Below are 20,261 nucleotides of genomic sequence, written 5' to 3' on the forward strand. Positions count from 1 at the left end.
AACCTGTAGTGATAAGTAATAATGTTGCTCTGAAGATAATCATTAACAGTGGCATCCATTGCTATAGAATATCTGCTTTGGGGACATTTCTTCTGTAAAATGACTATAATTATGAGATGGAGCATAATCAACATTATTAAGAAGCTGGGGAAAGTTTACTTTGCCTGAATGCTTCTATTTTTTGTTTCTACCATATCATTTAGGAACACTTTCTCTTAACCAATTATTGAAGATTGTCAAAAATTGCTATTTCTATTCCGGAGAACTGTATTTTACAACTGATACTCCGTTCTGAGCCATGGCATTTGGTGAACTCCTGCAACAAGGAGGTGACCGTGGGAGGTATCAGGTTTTGAATTTTGTCCTCTGTATGTTGGTCACTCTCCTAGCATTCCCTAACGAGCTTGTAGACAGTTTTTCAGCAGCCATCCCCGCTCACAGCTGCTATGTCCAGAATCTCGATAACGCCACCTTGGGATCCAGCATCACCAAGAACCTGTCATCCGAGGCCCTTCTGAGGGTCTTCATTCCTATGGGCTCAAACGGAAGCCAGAGCAGTGCCGTAGCTTCCACCAGCCCCACTGGGAGCTGCTCGATGCCAATATGTCAGCGACGAGTAACGTTGAGCTGGTGACAGAGCCCTGCCTGGATGGGTGGGTTTATGACCGGAGTATTTTCACTTCCTCCATTGTTACTGAGGTAGTAGATTAACTAAGCATTGATCTGGGATGTGACTTCATGAGATGGGAGACCCTGTTTCCACTTCATAAAATATTCAAACCTTAATAATAATAAAAAGAACAGAACCCCATGACAGTAATTCCATGGGTTTTAGAATTCACAAATTTTCGTATTTTAAAAGTAATATAATAAGTGTAGCATACATTCTATTGGGGCCTGAGACAACACCTCTTAATCACTTTAATATTTCACCAGAATCATTAAATCAGAAATCGGTGCGCCCTGGTGGCGCAGCGGGTTAAAGTACAGCATTAAGGAGCTAAAGCCACTTCCGCATGAGTTCGATTCCCGCCTGCCCTGGAGGAGTCCACATGGCGTGGCAGACCTCTCCTGACCCGCCCCTGCTCCCCTCAGCAGTGTACTTCATCAGTCGGCCTGTTCTGCTCCTCACTCTGTCTCTGGTCAATCCTCTCACCGCCCCTGCACCTCTGACCTGTACCCCAGTTCTGTGTGCCAAATATATAAATCTTTTTTAAAAAATCAGAAATGTATTACTCTTAGTGTTGGGTGGCATTAGCAATATAATGGTAGTTAAAGTCACAATTGTATTTTGTTGATAAATTAGGTAAAATTTACATGATTTTCAGAGCTCTTTATATTATATAATTGAGAAAACAGTACTGATTTGTAACATTCTTTATCAGAAGAAATTTTTCACCATTCCCCATGAATGAAGAATTTTAAGAAAAATTATGACAATCAACTTTGGATGTTTTTACTTTGTTGATCTGGCTTTCACTTTAATCCTCTATTCTAATTCTGGCTTCTTTTAGCTACTAGGACTACTTCTTAATCGCTATTGTTATGATGATGAAACTTTAATAGAAAGAAAATGTTGAGGATTAATCCTTATTTTTAGTTTTAACAATCCTATAACTTTTTATAAACTGTAGATATTAACAACTAATTGGTTATTGTATATTTAAAATAGACTATTAAGATAGTTATTTCTTTTCTGTTTTAAGTATAGTTTTTAAGATAAAGTTATTTTCATGTGTTTTAAAGAGTCATTTTATTTATTTTTGCAAACAAGAACTGGGATGTAGGCCAGAGCTGAGAAGACTCATCAGGGGAGCAGGACAGGTGGATCCACTGAAACACACTGCTGAGAGGAGCCGCAGGTGAGACAAGAGAGGTCTGCTGTGCTATGCGGGTCTGCTCCCTGGCTGGGGATCAAACCCATGCTGCAGTCTAGATCACTTGTTAGCACTGAAACTTAATCCCTGCACCACCATCAGGGCCCAATGTTAAACTTTTCCTAAAATTTCTATGATGAATTTTCACACATTGTTTTTAAAATATTGTGGTGAAGTGATACATTTAAGTTTCAACTCTTCATATTTCTATTAATTTAGTATTTGTGTATAATTTTGTATTAGCTTTAAAATTTGGTGTTAAATGTGTTATAACACAACGATATTTTAGAAGAAAATGTGTAAAGGACCATTTGACTGACTCATTCTGTGTTTAAGGAACCAAAAGATTCCAGAGAACTGAAACGTAGTTTTTATAAGATCTGTTTCTACTTGTTCTAGGCTTTCTATGTATTTGCTCTCACCTGCCATATCCAACATGGAACCCAGCTTAGGACAGAGAGGGTTGTAAAAGTCTTGTTGGAAATGCACTTTGTCTAAGCAGTTTTCTCTAATATTTCTTTATCTCCAACTCAGCCCATTAGTTTTACTTTAAAAGAAACTTCTTTAAGGAAACCACTTTTAGATTTTCACTGAAGGGCCTTTCTGGTGGCTTAGGGGTCAAGTTCTTAGCACTATTACTGGATTTGATCTGTGGCCAGCGGCTGACCACATGGCACAGCTGAACCTCTCCTGTCTTGCCAGCTGCTCCCCTCAGCAGTATATTTCGGTGGATTCACCTTACTCCCTGCATCTCTGTCCTGTACCCCAGTTCTTATATGAAAATAAAAAATTCTCCACAGAGTCTCCTGCAGGTTATGGGTTATATATTGATTTTTGTTTCACTGAATTTTCCCCCACTGAATTCTTTAGTTTAAAATTTAAAATGTTTGAAAACCCATCTTTGCCTGGTTGCATGAATCAAAAGGTATTTTATCCCAAATTAGATCTTTTTAATATGTTTAGAATACAGAATTAAATCCCATGGCATTAAAGAAGAAAAGTTTGTTACTGACTGAGTGGTTAGGGAAGATTAACCTGTACAATGAAATAAAAGGACAATAATATTATCTTGATAGACTCTTAAATTATTTTTATGTTTTTTTTCTCATTGAGAATTTAATTTTTATTGTGACGTGGTTATTATCTACAGTCTTGACCAACAGTTATTCCCACATTTTAGTATGGTGACGTAGTCTGTATGAAAAAAAATGATTTTTATATTCCTTCTCTACTAGTTAGGTATATTTATCATTTTGTAAGTGATTAAGCTCTGCTATGTTCTATTTACTCTTTTTCAGTGGGACTTAGTATGTGATTTGGAGTCACTCAAACCCTTTTTTCAGTCTATCATCATGGCGGGATTTCTTGTGGGTATTCTTCTCTGTGGTTTCCTTTCTGACAGGTAAGTTTTACTTTCTGAATAGGAACCATCTGTAAAGTTCAGTGTATATCAAAGAACCTGGACCTTTTGCATTGGAATTTATGCATAGGAAAGACAACCTAAACATGCAATGTTCAGAAGTCAAATGCGGGCCGGCATGGTTCAGGGAAATGAGGACTTTTTGAAGACTGGAGTCAATCAAACAAGTTTCCAAAGGGACTGAAACTTATAAAAACAAATGTAGGGAGAGTAAAGTGTTTAGAAGTGGTAAGTAGAAAATGGGGAAAATGTTCATAAAAAGTGATTGTGAGTGGTGAAGTTAAAGAGCTTTAGTTTGAGGAGGTCATGAGATCTGGCACCTCATGATCTGTGTAGATTTGGTAGTGCTAAGATCCAGAACATTGTGAACTGTGGTTTGTGTGTCTGTCCCTTTAACACATGTCCACGGCTCACTTAAAATAGTAAATGCAGAAGATTAGTTGTTGGGTAAATTGCAAAAAATGTTGAGAGGAAAAATACAGAAATAAAGTAATTGCTCAGAGAAATTTTGTAGTCTCTAGAAAGAGAAACTCCCGAAAGACTAGAGAGAGAAGACTGAGAAAAGCTGTAGCGTAAGAGAAAGGTAGATTTAAAAGAAAAGAGGTTAGTATGATCTTGGCAAGGATAAAACTACCCAGTTACTGGATATGAATCACATTAAAACTTGGATGACACCAACTTTAATGGCAAGAGGACAGAAAAATAGAACCCAAGAAAAGTCAAAATAGGCAAACATGCATGTAAATAATAATCTACATGGATCTTGACACTTAAAGAAAACCTTTAAGATTTTAAGATGGACAAAATATCAAGTCCATAAACAATTCAGTGACACCGTATGGTGTTATAATATAAATGCAAAAAGGATGAGATTAGTCATAAGGCGTAGCTGAAAGCCCAGACTCAGCTTTAGACACTTCCAATATGTGATTACTTTCACTTAAAAAATGGAGATAATAAACTTCAGCTATTCATACCTTCCTTACCCTTTATATAAACTGCACAAAAAGGACAGAGACTTGATTAGTAAGAGTTCAGAAATTATACAGCTGCTGTATTTATTAGTAGCAAACATAAAATGAGCATACTAGCAGCTGGAGAAGGGGATCATTCAGAACTGCAGAGGGATCCTTGCCGTGGCATCATGTTTGGGGATTTTGGCAAAGTGGCCTCTCATCGAAGAAGAAAGCCCCCAAATCAGCTCAGACATCTAACTAGTACCTGGTAAATTTTCTGTGAAAGTTCCTGTGAATTCGCTCTTTGGAAATCAACATTTTGTTTCCTAAAAGGATGGAACAGTCTTTCCCTTCTCTCCTACAGTCAACTTCCCTATGTATTTGGGTTGGAAATCACATAAAATAGTAAGTTGAACTTTTGTACCTTGCTCTTAAAAAAATAGACTTTCTATTCTAGATGAAGAATGGTCTTTTAGATACAGACCAACGTGAATTAATTTGTGACATTTAATGCTTTGTCTAAGATTGAATGGAACAGCGTGAGGAGCACTTTCACCTTTGTGTAGAGCACCTTTGTTCTTTTTTTTTTTTAAAGTATTTATTTATTTGTGCATACAGAACTGGAGTAAGGCCAGAGGCTCAGGGGCGGTGAGAGGCTTCACCAGAGACAGAGTGGGGAGCAGAACAGGCAGATCGACGAAGTACAGCCATGTGGTCACCCCCGGGGCAGGCGGGAATCGAACTCATGCAGAAGTGGCTTTCGCTTCTTAGTGCTGTGCCTTAACCCACTGTGCCATCAGGGAGGGCCCGGACCTTTGTTCTTTTATTAATTTACCACTAATTTTTTCTTACACACATATAGTATGAATTTAAAGGGGTAGAGTGATGCATCCACTCCAATATTTAAGTAGAAAGATCTCAGATGAATGGCCATGTCTAGTGTGACCCAACATGAGTCACTGGTCTAGGCACACTTGAAGTCCTGGGGACTCTGAACTTTGGATGTTCTGGAATTTTCTAGTGATATAGAGACAACTTGTTTTTCTTCTTTAACTAAGTTAACTGCTGTTACCTTAGATTTGGACTGAAGCCTTTGTTACTTTTTTGCTGCCTGCCCTGTGGAATCCTGGGCATCGGTTGTGCTTTTGCTCCTTTCTACTCCATTTACTTGTATTTTGAAATTCCTGTTGTCTGTCTGCCTGAGTACAGTTCAAAGCAACATCCTTGCACTTCGTAAGTTCAGCTCTATCTGTACTCATATTTACATTGCATTGCTCAAGGCATTTCTCTTACTTAGTATTAAATATCTTAAAATTTCCTTAGTTTTAGAAGGAACCTCATCAAAATGGCAACCCAAAATCCTAACCGCCGTTGGATTATCTTTGAACACTGGCCAGGCACTAGTTGGCGGACTGGCGTATATTTGCCGAGATTGGCACATTCTACAATTAGTTGTCACTGTGCCCTACATCATTTTTTTCTTCTTCTTCTGGTATGTGGAGATTTTTATATTCTTAAGTCATTTTACTTTATTGGTAATAATATATTAAGCCCAAGCTCATCTTCATACACTTCCATCATCGGATTACTTTCACTTATAAAGTCGAGATAATAAACTTCGGATATTATAACTTTCTCTATTGAAGAATATTTTGTCATTGGTTGTTGCCTGTAAAGTCATTTCTAAGTGTAATAGTGAGGAAAAATATTTCAAACATCTGAAGAAAATAATGTTCTGGGAAGGATCAACTTTTTAATTAATTAATTTGGTGCATTGGTGGCTTAAACTTTTCATGGTAACTTCCCTCCTGCCTCCACCGCCCCAGTTAGTTGCTGAGAATCCTGCAGTTTGACCCTAAATGAGACCCAATAACAAAGTGTTGATTTAAGATGTTTTCTTCTGTGCTTTCTATTTAGGGAGAGAAAACAAACAACAAAACTGGTCCCAAAGCTCTTATTTATATGTCTAGACAACTAAATATTTAATTAAATATTCTCAGATATGATATACTGGGTTACTTAAAGCTGATTAAGTGAAACTTTGATATTTTACAAGTTCCATAGGTATATGAAGGTTTACTCTTAACAATTACAAATCCAGAATTAGAGACATGTATAGAAATAACAACAATTTCTAAAGGAAGATAGTGGAGAAGAAGAAGAAAAACATTTAATTTTTGAGTTGGGGGATATTTATTTCTTAATTTATATATATATATATATATAATAGAGTATATATATAGCTTTTACAGAGTATCATTTAAAAAAGGGGATTGAATAGTTAGTAGAATAGTGATTGAATCCAGGAGTGCTCTTTCTAAATGGAAGGGATTATATCTATTACAAAGATGATTACTTTCCATGACATCTCCCTACAAAAAAAACACATCTGTCCCCTTTCAAACAGTTGGATCTCAGAGTCTGTGCACTGGCTCATTATAACTGGAAAAACAGAACAGGCATTAAAAGAACTCCGCAGAATTGCCTTCATCAATGGAAAAAAAGATGTCGCACAAAGTCTGACAGCTGAGGTAAGGAAAAAGCAATTAGCTTATTGTGGTCACATTCCTCACCACCACCAATGAACTGCAGCTCCCACTTCTGTGTGGCCCCCCAGGCTTGGCTGGAGAATGAGGAGGGATGAAGGCTCAGGCTTAATATCTGGTTTGGGGTAAAAAGAATCCTGCTCTTTGGGGTTTGGTCCTATGGTAGACTGATGGCAGGTAAGAAACATTTTTGGAAATAATGATCTTTTTTGTTAAGTCTAGGTATTTGTTATTTTATTTTATCGTTTTAAGATTTTGACATCTACAATGAAGGAAGAACTGAAAACAGTTAAAAACTGTATCACAATAAAGGAGGTCCTTGCTAACCCTGTGCTATACAGGATGGTGTTTTGCCTGTCCTTTTTACTGTCAGTCATTTGCCTTTCATCTTCTAATATGATTCAGCAGTTCCAAGACTGTGCTAAGCTCCTAGAGGAATGGCTGATATCTTTCCTTTTATTCAAGAGACACTAGCAAATAGGCACTGAGTGAGGGAAATAACAAAGTGAAAAAGCAGATCAGAAGACACCAAGAATCCACCATAGTGAGGAAGAGAGAACTGGCTTGCTGACAAATTGATTAATTCTTTTTATATTAGAACATAGTGTAATCTGAAATTTAAGAGCATAATATTTGGACTTAAATACATAAAAATTTAATTTTGATTTTTGCCAAGGACTGAATGATTACATGAGAAAATGATAAGTACTAAGTGCTTAGGATAGGATCTATATATATAAATAAAACAACTATATTGAAAAAAATGTATGTTTTCTGCATATGAGATATGTTTTATTTCTAGTACAGTTTTGCAAATGAGGAAAATGAAAGCAAGAGAAGTCATATGACTTTCTTTTCTTTTACTTTTAGAAATACAGAACTGGGGTACAGGCCAGAGGTACAGGGCTGGTGAGAGGGTTCACCAGAGACAGATTAGGGAGCAGAGCAGACAGATCAACGAAGTACGCTGCTGAGGGGAGCAGCAGGCGAGACAGGAGAGGTCTGCTGCACCATGTGGGTCACTTATGGGACAGGGATCAAACTTGCACTGAAGCAGCCTCAGCCAGCTTGCAGTGCTGTGTCCTAACCTGTAGCCTCACTAGGGAGGGCCCTCTTATGACATTCTTAAAGACATATGCCTTGTACATATCTATACAGATAAATTGGATATTGCTATGTGTAAGGCAACATAATAAGAACTTAAAATAATGAAGAAAATTTATACTTTAGGAAAAATTTATAAACATGATTAAAAAATTATTACCATAAAAAACTTGTTCTTACAGAATATAACTGTAATATTAATTATAAAGCTATATATCTTCTTAATACCGATATTGCTCACGTGTATCATTATGTTGTACTAATTGTTATTGTCAAAATTGCAAATGAAAAAAAATACCCAGAATACAGAAGACTTATGCTTGTGTGTGATTTTTCAAAATTAAAATGAAATTTATATCAGTATTTGTATTTTCAAGATATGTGAAAATCTAGATATTTGTCTATGAAATGATAAAATAAAGCATCTGTCCTCCTTCTTTTGAGAATAAAATGACCTCAGTCTTTACTGTGGCTCATGAATGCACATGTACAAAATTTAGACTCAGTTACATTGGTAGACCAGATGCATACTGGTTTACTTAACCACTAACTGAATTTATTGATATTTTGTTTTGTCATTCCTCATATATTCAAATATTTCCCACTAATGTTATATCTTAAATTTCATACTTGAAATATATTGATTTTATTTATATGTTTGGAGGAAACGAAGCTCTTAAATGCTTCTACATATTCACACACACTGAAACATCTCAGCACTAAGTTTATTGAATGCTTGACCTGTCTATGAACTTTCTCTTCCAGATTTTCCTCCCTTTGGGGCATGCATGTCTTCCTGCTGGATCTTCAGAATTTGGGGATAGATATGTTTCTGATGCAGTTTCTACTAGGAGTGGTAGATTTTCCCAGCAAATGCCTTACTTTTTTTGTACTAAGACATATCAAGTGTCGCCCTTCGTTAGCTCTTTTCCTCTTTCTGTCTGGAAGCTCCTTAATAGCCAGTGTTTTTGTGACCAAAGGTGAGATTTGTCAATGTTCGGATTCTTCAAAGGATTCTTTAAAAACAAAAATTTCCCTAATATTTTTTTTTTAAGATTTATTTATTTATTCATACAGAACTGGGGTACAGGCCAGAGGCTCAGGGGCGGTGAGAGGCTTCACCAGAGACAGAGTGGGGAGCAGAACAGGCAGATCGACGAAGTACACTGCTGAGGGGAGCAGCGGGCGGGCCAGGAGAGGTCTGGCTCGCCATGTGGTCTCCTCCGGGGCAGGCGGCAGGCGGGAATCGAACTCATGCGGAAGTGGCTTCAGATTCTCAGTGCTGTGCTTTAACCCGCTGCGCCACCAGGGAGGGCCTCCCTAATATTTTTAAGAATAGAATTCAGGCTCAGCTCACACCAAAAAAGCACTGGAGTTTAGTTTCAAAATCTTGGTACCTTCTAGTTCAAATGATATTTGATAGGTGATATGATCTATATTGCATTCCTTGAAGTAGGAACTAGAGAGAGAAAGGTGTTCACTTCTGTCTAACCAGAATTTGTCACGCAATTATACGCGGGTCAATGCCCTGGCCAGGGATCAAACTAGTGGTGAGGGCTGCAGTTATCTTCTCAATGCTGTGCTCCTAAGGAGGGTTCCCTTTCTAGTTCTTTATAGTCAAATTTTTGGAATCTTTTTATTTCATCTGGGTACATTAATAGCTTACAATGGAAAATATTTTGCAAATCTGATGATCCGTCTTTTGTGATTTTTATCTATTTAAAGCAATGTTGGACTCTTTAGTTCTTTTTCATCAATAATTTTTACTTATTTGCATATATAGTAGCATTCCACTTCTATTTTAGGTGAATTTTAGTTGTATCCTGTAGTTCAAAATTTTTATTTTAGATTCTACTCCTGAAATTTTATCAAGTACATGTCATTAATTTTATTCCTCAAAAACATAGTGATATAAAGTCTTAGATAATTTAATATAATTCCACCACTCCAGAGTTCTTTGCTTATTTGCTGTTGTTTTTTGCCTTTTTACTAAACCCCATGATTTAGATATAGCTATGATGATATTCTTTTACCCAATCTGCAGTTGCTTTAGATTTACCTAAATGTTATTTATTCTTTCTTCCTGTCCTTCTTGAATCTTGAAAAAATATCTTTGCTCTTTGGTAATGAAGGTCTATCATTACTAAAGTCTCTAAATTTTGGTTTATGTGAATATAAATCTCTTGTTAGAAGATAATTTGGCAGCATATATAGTTAAAGTGTGTAGTTATAGTCATTATCTTGGTTTTATTTCCAACGTCTTCTGACATCTATTATTCCTTTATCTTTGCTATGTTATCTATGATTAACTTTAAAGTTATCTATGATTAACTTTCCTTAGTCGGAGTTTCTCCTTTTCCCTCTAGTTGATTTAAGAGCTTCTCTTTGTCCTTAATATTTTTAGGCTCTTCACTGTGTCAGCAAGTAATGTAGCACAAGCCTGCCCCCACCATGTTTACATTCTTACTCAACTCTTAGAGTTGGTACCTACCAATTTCCTAAAGGTGGTCACTTTCATAATGTCTAAAGTAGTGATTTAACTGCTACTGTATGAACGGGATTCAAGCATTATTCATTCATTTGCTTAAAGCAGCAGTTTTTTGGCTCTCCCTTGTGGCACAGCAGGTTAAAGCACAGCACTGAGAAGCTAAAGCCACATCCGCATGAGTTCGATCCCCGCCTGCCCCGGAGGTGACCACATGGCGCGGCAGACCTCTCCTGACCCGCCTGCTGCTCCCTTCAGCAGTGTACTTCGTCGATCTGCCTGTTCTGCTCCCCACTCTGTCTCTGGTGAACCTCTCGCCGCCCCTGCATCTCTGGCCTGTACCCCAGTTCTGTATGCATAAATAAATAAATCTTAAAAAAAAAAAATTAAAGTGACAATTGAAAAACTAGGAGTTTAGAATGCAAAACTTTATTATATTTTTTAAGCCATACTTACTATGATTTACTGATATAATCTAATGAAGGTGAACTTTCTGTGTAGTTTCCAGATTTATAAGTAAGAGCTGGAAAAACTTTCTTGTACATATGCTTTGGCATATCTGTCTCAGTTTTGCAAGCCTCTGTCATAAACAGAGGCTCCTGGACCACAGGGAGTTCATGTGTTTGTATCTGTAGGTACCTCGGAAAGAATTTGTACTAATTAGGGTAACATTATCTTTGGAGAATGGGCCAACCCTGACTACTATTGCCAAACCTTGGTATTGCCACTATTAGCTATGCAGGCAAATTTCCCATTTTGATTATACATTTAACTCATATGCATTATGATTAAGTAGCTTTACATATATTGATTGCCAATCCTGATCATTTTCTGAGGCCTCAGGTGACTTCAATCTGTGTTGTCCTTATAAGAAGGTTCTCAACATTTCTTGCTTTTATGTACATTACCTAGCTTCCTTTGTGTTGTTGTGAATAGCGAGCCTAATCTCTGAGGTTCCTACCTCTTAATCTCTTCACCATTTCTTTCAGTTGACTTGATCAATGGAAGCCAGAATCTTGAGCTTGGAGAGCTCAAGTCAAATACTATTGTCTTCTTTCCCTGGGTGTGTTTGTTAAGGATAGTACCTAGCAGACAGCAGTGTGCTTTTTCTGTTACTTTGATTTTCCTAGAACCGACCCTCTGGTTTACAATTTCCACTCTGTTGCCTTTGTTCTGGCCAGTGATAGTCTTATCTCCTCCCATTGTCTTTTCAGTGTATGGGCTGTAGTGTTTGTGAACTCTGGGATTGCTTTTTGCTTTTTTTCTTTTTTTTAGTTCCAATCCTAATAATGTTTTAAATTATACTCCCTATATTGTATTAACTAATATCACTTGGTTTTAACACCTACTTAAGAAAAATTCTACTTCAGATAATTGCCCAATGATAAATTATTAGGAGACATTTGTAAACAAATGAGTGAATAAATCAAATTTGACTAAATCCTAAATTTTGCTCTTAAAATATTGTCTGCAGAGTTGCCCACTTTGCGCCTTATTATTTTTCTCCTGGGGAAATTATCCTTTTCAACCTTCAACATTGTAATTGTCGCCCTCATAAATGAACTCTCACCAACACCACTCAGGTAAGGCAAAACTCTTTAAGTGGTTCAGCCTGATAATATTGACTATGGCTAGAGATTCTAGGACATTTAATTAATTTTTTTTTTTTTTGCATACATAGAACTGGGGTGTATGCTAGAGGAGTAGGGGGAGGGGTGAGAAGATTTACCAGAGACAGAGTGGGAAGCAGAACAGGTGGATCTACTGAAATACACTGCTGAGGGGAGCACAGGTGAGGTCTGCTGTACCATATCTGGGTCAGGGCCCTGGCCGGGATCAAGCTCAGACTGTAGTGGTCATAGTGCTGAAACTAAACTACTAGGCCACAAAGGGGGACTTCTAAGGAATTTAAGTGAGTGAAATAACATTAACTTTAAAAGCTACTTAACAAATTTTCAGAAATAAATATCCAATATTTAAACAATCTTTGGCAGAATTCTTTTTGCTAACAAAATGACTGCAGTTTCTCCCACCCTGCATTCCTAATCACTTAGTGACCTACGTGAGATGGAGATTTCAGACTAGAATCCTACCCTACTTCCCCAGACTTATAACAATAATTTACCTCTCTCTTGTTTCATAATCTCTTTGACATTTCAAAGTGTGCCTGTGCACAAGTTAGAAAAAACAAAACATTTCACTTGCAAATACTTTATTCACATCTGCAAAAGTATAATGATGCACATCAAAGAATGGATAAAAATATGATGGAATGTAATTAGAGTCACATACAGGCATAATCTGCGGGCCCGTATCTAACACGATGACATTTCTATTCAAGACTTCCTCTCAAGCAGAGAAGCTTAAACATTGTGCTTATGCACCAAGCCTATGCTCATCCCACTGCTTTTCACTAGTGCACTCTCAATGTTACTGAAGGAAGATTCTTTCTTCATCAGTTGTATCCTAAAAAAGGAGACTTGTATTTTCGTTGCATAATCTATTGGGAATTTACATTTAAATAGATGTCCTATAGTAATATACATAAAATTTCAACACTGTAAACAGGGATTTCATACTATTTGACTGAAAGGAATTTTTTATCTAGATATTGAGAATTCTGAAGGAAGGTGCATCACAGGATGCAAAATAAAAAAAGCTTTTTCAATTGTTTTTGTCAAATGACAGTTTTCTAATGAAAAACTATAATGCAACCATTGCACATATATCTTCTAATGTGATATCCAAAAGAATCCCTACTATAAATGAATATATTTAATGTTCTTTATTTTATAAATGAGAAAACTGAAACTCACCGAGCTTGAGGTTGAGGAAACTGGTCAAGAACATAATCCCTCAAGAATAAAGCAATGACTGTATCCCCTGTTAATTCTTTCCCATAAATACTATGTCTTTTACTTTCTTAGTGTTTTTTTTCCCCACAGATAATATATAGATGCTGGGAATTTTAGTAACTTCTCTGTAAACAAATAAAACCATAGTACTTTTCCTGATTTAGGGGAATAAAGTCCTCTAAACTATATAAAAAAGTTTCTTAAAGATTTATCTCACATGAATGAAGGATCATGAAGTGACAATTGACAATTATAAGTTCTCTTCAAAGGCCTTAGGTTACTTGGTGACAATAGTAGAGAATTTCATGGTGGTTAACAAAAATGTGGCATTAATAAGAAAATTAAGCTAAAGAACTTCAGAAAATTATTCTAATTAAACTGCAGTTTTATATTTACTGTCTTTCCATAAGTAAAGTAAGTATTTTTCCATATTTTCCGTCATGTCCCTGAAATTCTGTCAGCTTTGAATTAGTGTGTTTTTTCCATTTTATAGAAAACAGAAAAACTTAGATAGGCTGGATATTCTGTGTAAAACAATAAACAAAAACCTTCAAAGTCCTTGAGGTGTGGTTGAGAAAATAATGGTTCTGTCTAAAACAAAAACAATGCATTATACAGTGTCTGTTAGGCAGTGGTCTGAGTCATCAGAGTAATGAAATTCAGGGAAGAAATAGCCTGTGTTGAACCTGGATGGTCTCAGTAGTCTCTGCCTACTTGAAATGGTGCAGATGGGCTTGAACTCGAAAGAATAGAAACCACAAGTTCAAAGTTTTGAAGAAATGTCTTCTTTCTTTGAAGGGCAACTCTAACTGGTATTTATGGATCTGTTGTCCGTCTAGCTGCAGTTTTGGTTGCTCTGGCCCTTCTAACTAGAAGGTATTTCATACATCTACCCATGATTCTCTACGGGTCTGTTCCCTTTACAGCCCTAATAGGCATCTACCATCTGCCTGAGACCTCTAGCCTTCCACTTCCAGATATCATCACAGACTTGGAGAAGAGGTAAGCTCATTTGTAGACCTTTTGTTTGAAGCTAGTTTGTATAGTTACAGGATGACTTAGCAGAGCGTGGAAGACAATTATACATTCTAACTTCACAAAATGAATCCATAGAATACTCTGGTAATTTAAGAAATGTTTCTGTGTGGTTCTATTTGTGGATGTTTTATGAGATATATATCTGCAATTTAAATTTGCAACTAGATATATGTTATGTAACATGTATATGTAAGTGAAATACTCTATATGACACATGAGGAAACTAAAGGTTAGTGAGAGTGAGTAATTTATTTATAACTAAAGAAACTGTGAGTGGATCATACTGAAGCTTAAATCATTTGACTTCAAATATTATATTCTTTATAACTCTTACTAATAAGTGTGAATGTCATATTGCATGTACTTATATTACATGTTAGATTGCAATTACTATAATAATATTTCCATAACATTTATTATATATGGCTTAATAGGTTAATAATTGAAAAAGGGATGTATTATTTTTATATATCACTAAGTTTATATATAAGAAAATCATATGTGCAATAAATGTAAGGACATGAATACAGACCCGATAAAATCCTCATTTTGTTTGGCTATCACAAGCAAAATCCCAAGTTGTTCCTTAATATAAAAATCATTCTCTATATACTCTGTGTATATAGTGTGTCACTATCATCTCAAATTATTCATCTATTTAAAATATATATATATATTTTAGGGCCTCCCTAGTGGCTCAGAGTTAAAATCTCAGCACTATCAAGCTATCACCAGCCACTGCAGCGTGAGTTTGATCCCTGGCCAGGAAGTTGACCCACATGGCGTAGCAGACCTTGCCAGTCTCAGCCACTGTTCCCCTCAGCAGTATAGTTTATCAATCTGTTCTACGCCCTACTCTGTCTCTGGTGAATCCGCTCACCACTTGTACTTGTGATCTATACTCCAGGTTTTGTATCCACAAATACATAAAAATAAATCTTTAAAAAATCCATATTATTTCAGCTCTGCTTGCTTAGAGCACTGACATAAGATGGGTGTATTTTGTTCTAGTATATGGTCTCACTTATTGTATTTTAGAGGATATTAGTCACTTTGGATGGTATAAACACACTATTGGAAAGTAACTTAATTTTGTTAAAATTATAGAGAACATCCTTTAGAATGTGCTATTACGAAGAAGCTGATGTCACCAGTGTCACCTGAGGGAAACGCTGAGGCAAAGGGAAACATTTGGGCAGGGAGAGCTTGCGGCCAGACAGATGCTTCCCGTCAGAGTTCCAACTTTCAATCACACTTTTCATGTAAAGATGGAGCTAATGTTTTTGGTCCAATACTCTCTTCTCTTATAGGTCCCAACTGAGTAGAAATAGTAACTTTAGGGTATTCAGAAAATGAGCACAGAATTAGAAGTAAAAGAACTCATGGACTTAATGGTATGTCCACTTTTCAGGAACGGTGTGGCTGAGCAAATCACAGGAAATGTCATGGTCTCATTTTGATTACAGTTACCAGAAAAGGCTAATTTGGTGCTACTTCCTCAGGAAGAGACTGAGGAGACCAAATGTATGTGTTAGAGTTGTATAAACTATAGTGTAGGACCACTCTAGCCAAGTTTGTTGAGTTTTCTTGGATCCATTGTGGCCACACATGTATGTACCTTTTGCTTCTTTTCATGAATAGGTTAAAGAAGAAGAGCACCAGAAAAGAAAAGGCAAAGACCTCTTGGAAACCAGTGAGACTAAGGAGACCATAGATATGCATGAAATGGAAGAACCAGACACACCTTCCCATAATGCCAAATAACATACACTCCAGTCTGGGTCTTTAATGTTCATATATCTGTTAAGTAAGAGATGCCAAAATACACACATTAGCAAAAAATCGTATTATAATTTGATTTTTGTATTGTAGTTTGAAATTTATGGCATTATCAAATACTGGAGGTCAGGTTCTTCATCAAAAAAGGCAAACAAAGTAATGTAATAAAAGTTTGTCTTAAAGTTTGTCTTAAAGTTAGATCCTTAACAAATGGTAAGTTGAAGACAAAGTGTTTAAGAAATATTTTGATTCATAGTCTGTGGTTGTTATCAGAGATGTATATTTTGAGTTGAGGGTAATCATAAGAAAGTTTTTGAATATGATCATTGTGATGATGAGGGGCTGCTGTTGTAACAGAGGCATCTGTTACATAAAAAAGGAGAGGTTACGGGTCCTCCCTGGTGGTACAGTGGGGTAAAGCACAGCACTAAGAAGCTAAAGCCACTTCAGCATGAGTTCGATTCCTGTCTGCCCCGGAGGTGACCACATGGCGTGGCAGACCTCTCCTGACCCGCCCGCTGCTCCCCTCAGCAGTGTACTTCGTCAGTTGGCCTGTTCTGCTCCCTGCTCTGTCTCTGGTGAATCCTTTCAGCACCCCTACACCTCTGGCCTGTACCCCAGTTCTGTATGTATAAATAAATAAATCTTTAAAAAAAGGAGGGTTCCATGCTCCCTACCCAACAACTGAGGGCAGCATTGGACAGCAGGGGGATCTTGGAAACAGAGGAGAGACATTTGGAGAAAATGAGAGAGGGACACAAGGCGAAGGCCTGCCTGCTTCTTGCTTTGGACTTCACATGGACGTGGGGGACACGGAGGAGACACTGGAGTCGAGACATGGAGAGACACTTGAAAGCGACAAGTGGGTGAGAGACACATGGGGAGGCTGACAATGGCCGCCTTTACCTTGTCTTGTGCTTTGACTTTGCTCCTGTCGTCCCAGACTTGCCTCGTCTTTTCTTCTCCTCTTATGGTTCCCCACCAGAAAGTGCCTTAGACTTGTGGCAACATTTCAGGTCTCAGCAGCCGCAATTAAGGCCAACCCTGTTTGCCTGGACTACACTGTGGGGGGGGGGGGCATGGGGGGATGGGTAGCTTCGCGTGTTTCACTGGGGAATCATCCTCTCTGTGTGCACATCAATTCTATTAAAGACCTTTCACACTAAGAGTATGTTTTGTCTTTCTAAGGCAGTTGGCAGAATCTCTTTAAAGTATGCAAGTTTGGGGATTCTGGGGTCCCCTTGGTCTACCTGCTAATACAAAAGTTTAGACTGAGAATGTGAAGTTGCATCCAATGATGGGAAAAGAATTATGAACAAAGATTGATATTAGAAGATCATTCAGATTTAGGTTTGAATTAAGTCTACACTAATGACTCTGAATGCGCTGTTGTCTTGAATCCTTAATTGCCCCTGTCATCATACTTCGCTGTGTTTTTCGAGTTTCCTGTGTGAATTTCGAGTTTTTAGCACTGGCTTTTGAGGCTCCTGTTTACCAGTCTGCTATTATCCCAGGGGATTGTAGTGAAGTGGAACATTGTGAGACATTGTTCAAAGTCCCCTTTGCCCAACATTCTACCAGACCCACTGAGGCATGGTGTACCATTTACTTTGCTGGTTCACTTCTTCTGTTTTATTTGGACAAGTCAAGTAGTTAATAATCATTAATGTAGAGAAATCCAATGAGTCCCTCCATGTTTCCATTTTCTAACTTTATTTTCTTGGGCAAGTTTCCTCAGAAACCTCAGTTTTCTCCACTGAGAAATGAGAGCGACTGAGAGAAGGGCAGCAGTACAGTGGATAGTTGTGGTAAGTCTGAGCCAGGTGTGAGGGCCGGAGCCCACATCATGGGGACCCTCAGATCCACTCCATATGGGGCATTTGGTCAGTGTGCATAAAATGGCTTTTAACCCCCCTCTTTTTTTTTTAAGATTTATTTATTTATGCACACAGAACTGGGGTACAGGCCAGAGTGCAGGGGTGGTGAAACGTTTCACCAGAGACAGCGTGGGGAGCAGAACAGGGAGATTGGCGAAGTACACTGCTGAGGGGAGCAGCGGGCAGGTCAGGAGGGGTCTGCCGTGCCATGTGGTCACCTCCGGGGCTGGGGATCGAATTCGCACTGAAGCAGCTGCTGCCAGCTTGCAGTGCTGCATCCAAACCCGTTGCACCACCAGGGAGGGCCGCCCCCCTCCTCTTTTTAGCAGCAAAGAAGAAACACCTTTCAGCTATAGAATGTCATAATGCAATGTTATTTGGATTATAAGTAATACTTAACAAAATTGAAAGGTTAAAGAAATGTAAAAAGGGAAAGATGCTTTCAGGCTGGCCCTGTGGTCATCATGGTCATCATGGTCATGGGGTGACCCTCCCAAGGCATCATTTTGTTCATTGTCATTTCATTTTAACATTGAGGAAAAAAGAATCCTGACTGACACTGAACCAAATGCTATCTAAGGATTGAATTTTGTTATATATTGTTAGCTAAAAGTTGAAGTTTCTAAGAAACTATCAAGTTGTTGAGTGTCTGTTGGCCTCCTTCCACTGAGATCTTTTTTCTCTTCTCTTGTTTTCTAATTTCCAACCACTAGGCTTTTCAACTTCCCTTGGAAAATTCAAATACACTCATCACCCCAGAGTTTTCAGTGAATACTTAGCTTTTCCTATATTGAAACATCAACATTTAACATACATGAATTCTTCCTATCCTCAGTTTAAAGTTTAAAAGTCATTTTCTTAAAGAATCTAAACTCTACCCTAAGAGGTCAGCCAATACAATTTTACCTATGGCCACTCAAACACTCCCTAGTACTTAAATGAAACTCCTTTGTAAAATGAACTGTCCTTTCATGTGTCCATCAAAGAGGGTCAAATCAGGGGAGAGAAACCATACCAGTTAGGGACCAGAAATAATTTAATATAAAATATATATGGCTGGGGGGGTGTCACGAGCAAGACACTTGAGTGTTTTGTAGGAAGTAATTGTAGAAAACAGATTGCGTTGATATGTCTTGGAAAACAAAGAGGAGAGTTTGTCTTAAAATTTAGGAGCTGCGCCCTCCCAGAAGCTAAAGCCACTTCAGCCTGAGTTCCATCCCAGAGGCAATCCACAAGGCGCGGCAGACCTCTCCTGACCCGCCCGCTGCTCCCCTCAGCAGTGTACTTTGTCGATCTGCCTGTTCTGTTCCCCACTCTGTCTCTGGTGAATCCTCTCACCGCCCCTGAGCCTCTGGCCTGTACCCCAGTTCTGTATGCATAAATAAATAAATCTTTAAAAAATATTTTAGGAGCTTAAAAGATGGACTTTAAAAAGTTGAAGCTCAGATCTCCAAGGAGGTGGCACTAGTTATCTGGAATTAGTGTGTTTGAATTGGACCCTAGGGGCCCAGATGGCCTAGACTCAGACTTTTGAAAAGGTTACAGACCAGCTGGTACATGAGTTGTGTATGATGAAGCTAGTGTGTAAGTTGGGACAAAAAGGACCTGTCATTCCTAGACGGAGAGACGTTGTGGAGTGGCACTTTTAGGAAAGGAAGTGTAGAGAAACAAGCCTCTTCTTCCTCTCCCACAATTGCTGCATGTGTCTAGCTCCCCCTATTGGCAAAGGATGAGAGGACACCTTCTGGGAAAGCAGAAACAGTTTTTGTGTAACTCCAGTTCTGACATTAACAAAACAGAGGCAAGAAATGTATATTGGAAACTAAGAATGTCATAACTGGCCTCAGGTGCTTACCTACTATGACCACTGAACATCACCAAAAATACCCATTAAATCATGGCTGGCTATGTCTTAATTACGTGTGTGTACATTACCACACATTATTTCTTCTACAAAGATCATTTAAATGAATGAACCACATCCCTTGTGAAGAGATCTTGTACATTGTTACTTTCTCAACACCTTTTAGAGGTATTGTTTTCCTAAAGTTTTGTATTTTCTAAGCCTTAAAACTGAATGCAAATTTTGACAGAAAATTAATTTCAATTCAATTAATATTTGAATTATATTAATAGCTAGCATTTTTAGTGAGCATAAAACTTGCCTCTATACAGAACCTGTAAACATATTTGTTGTGAATAATATCCAAAGTAGTTCACTGTAAATACAGTAGAACTGCTATTTTACATTTTGTATTTGTGAAAACATTTACTATGGTTAGGGAACCTTTCCAAGATGAGAAAGTATATGTAAGTAATTTAGT

At 37.7% G+C, this 20,261-nt stretch overlaps 1 protein-coding gene across 1 annotated transcript in view; it reads left to right on the plus strand.

Moving 5' to 3' along the window:
• Positions 1-298: 298 nt before the first annotated feature.
• LOC101634302 (solute carrier family 22 member 11-like) overlaps positions 299-20,261 on the plus strand; it is a 33,346-nt gene continuing 13,383 nt past the window's right edge. The window contains 9 exon segments of the mRNA XM_004679994.1: positions 299-542; positions 545-699; positions 3,176-3,279; positions 4,366-4,514; positions 5,577-5,745; positions 6,661-6,784; positions 8,669-8,759; positions 11,863-11,971; positions 14,042-14,245. Of these exon segments, the coding sequence (XP_004680051.1) occupies positions 299-542; positions 545-699; positions 3,176-3,279; positions 4,366-4,514; positions 5,577-5,745; positions 6,661-6,784; positions 8,669-8,759; positions 11,863-11,971; positions 14,042-14,245 (1,349 nt within the window).

This window comes from Condylura cristata, unplaced genomic scaffold, assembly GCF_000260355.1.
Source record: "Condylura cristata isolate star-nosed mole 26May11 unplaced genomic scaffold, ConCri1.0 scaffold00009, whole genome shotgun sequence".
Classification (NCBI taxonomy): domain Eukaryota; kingdom Metazoa; phylum Chordata; class Mammalia; order Eulipotyphla; family Talpidae; genus Condylura; species Condylura cristata.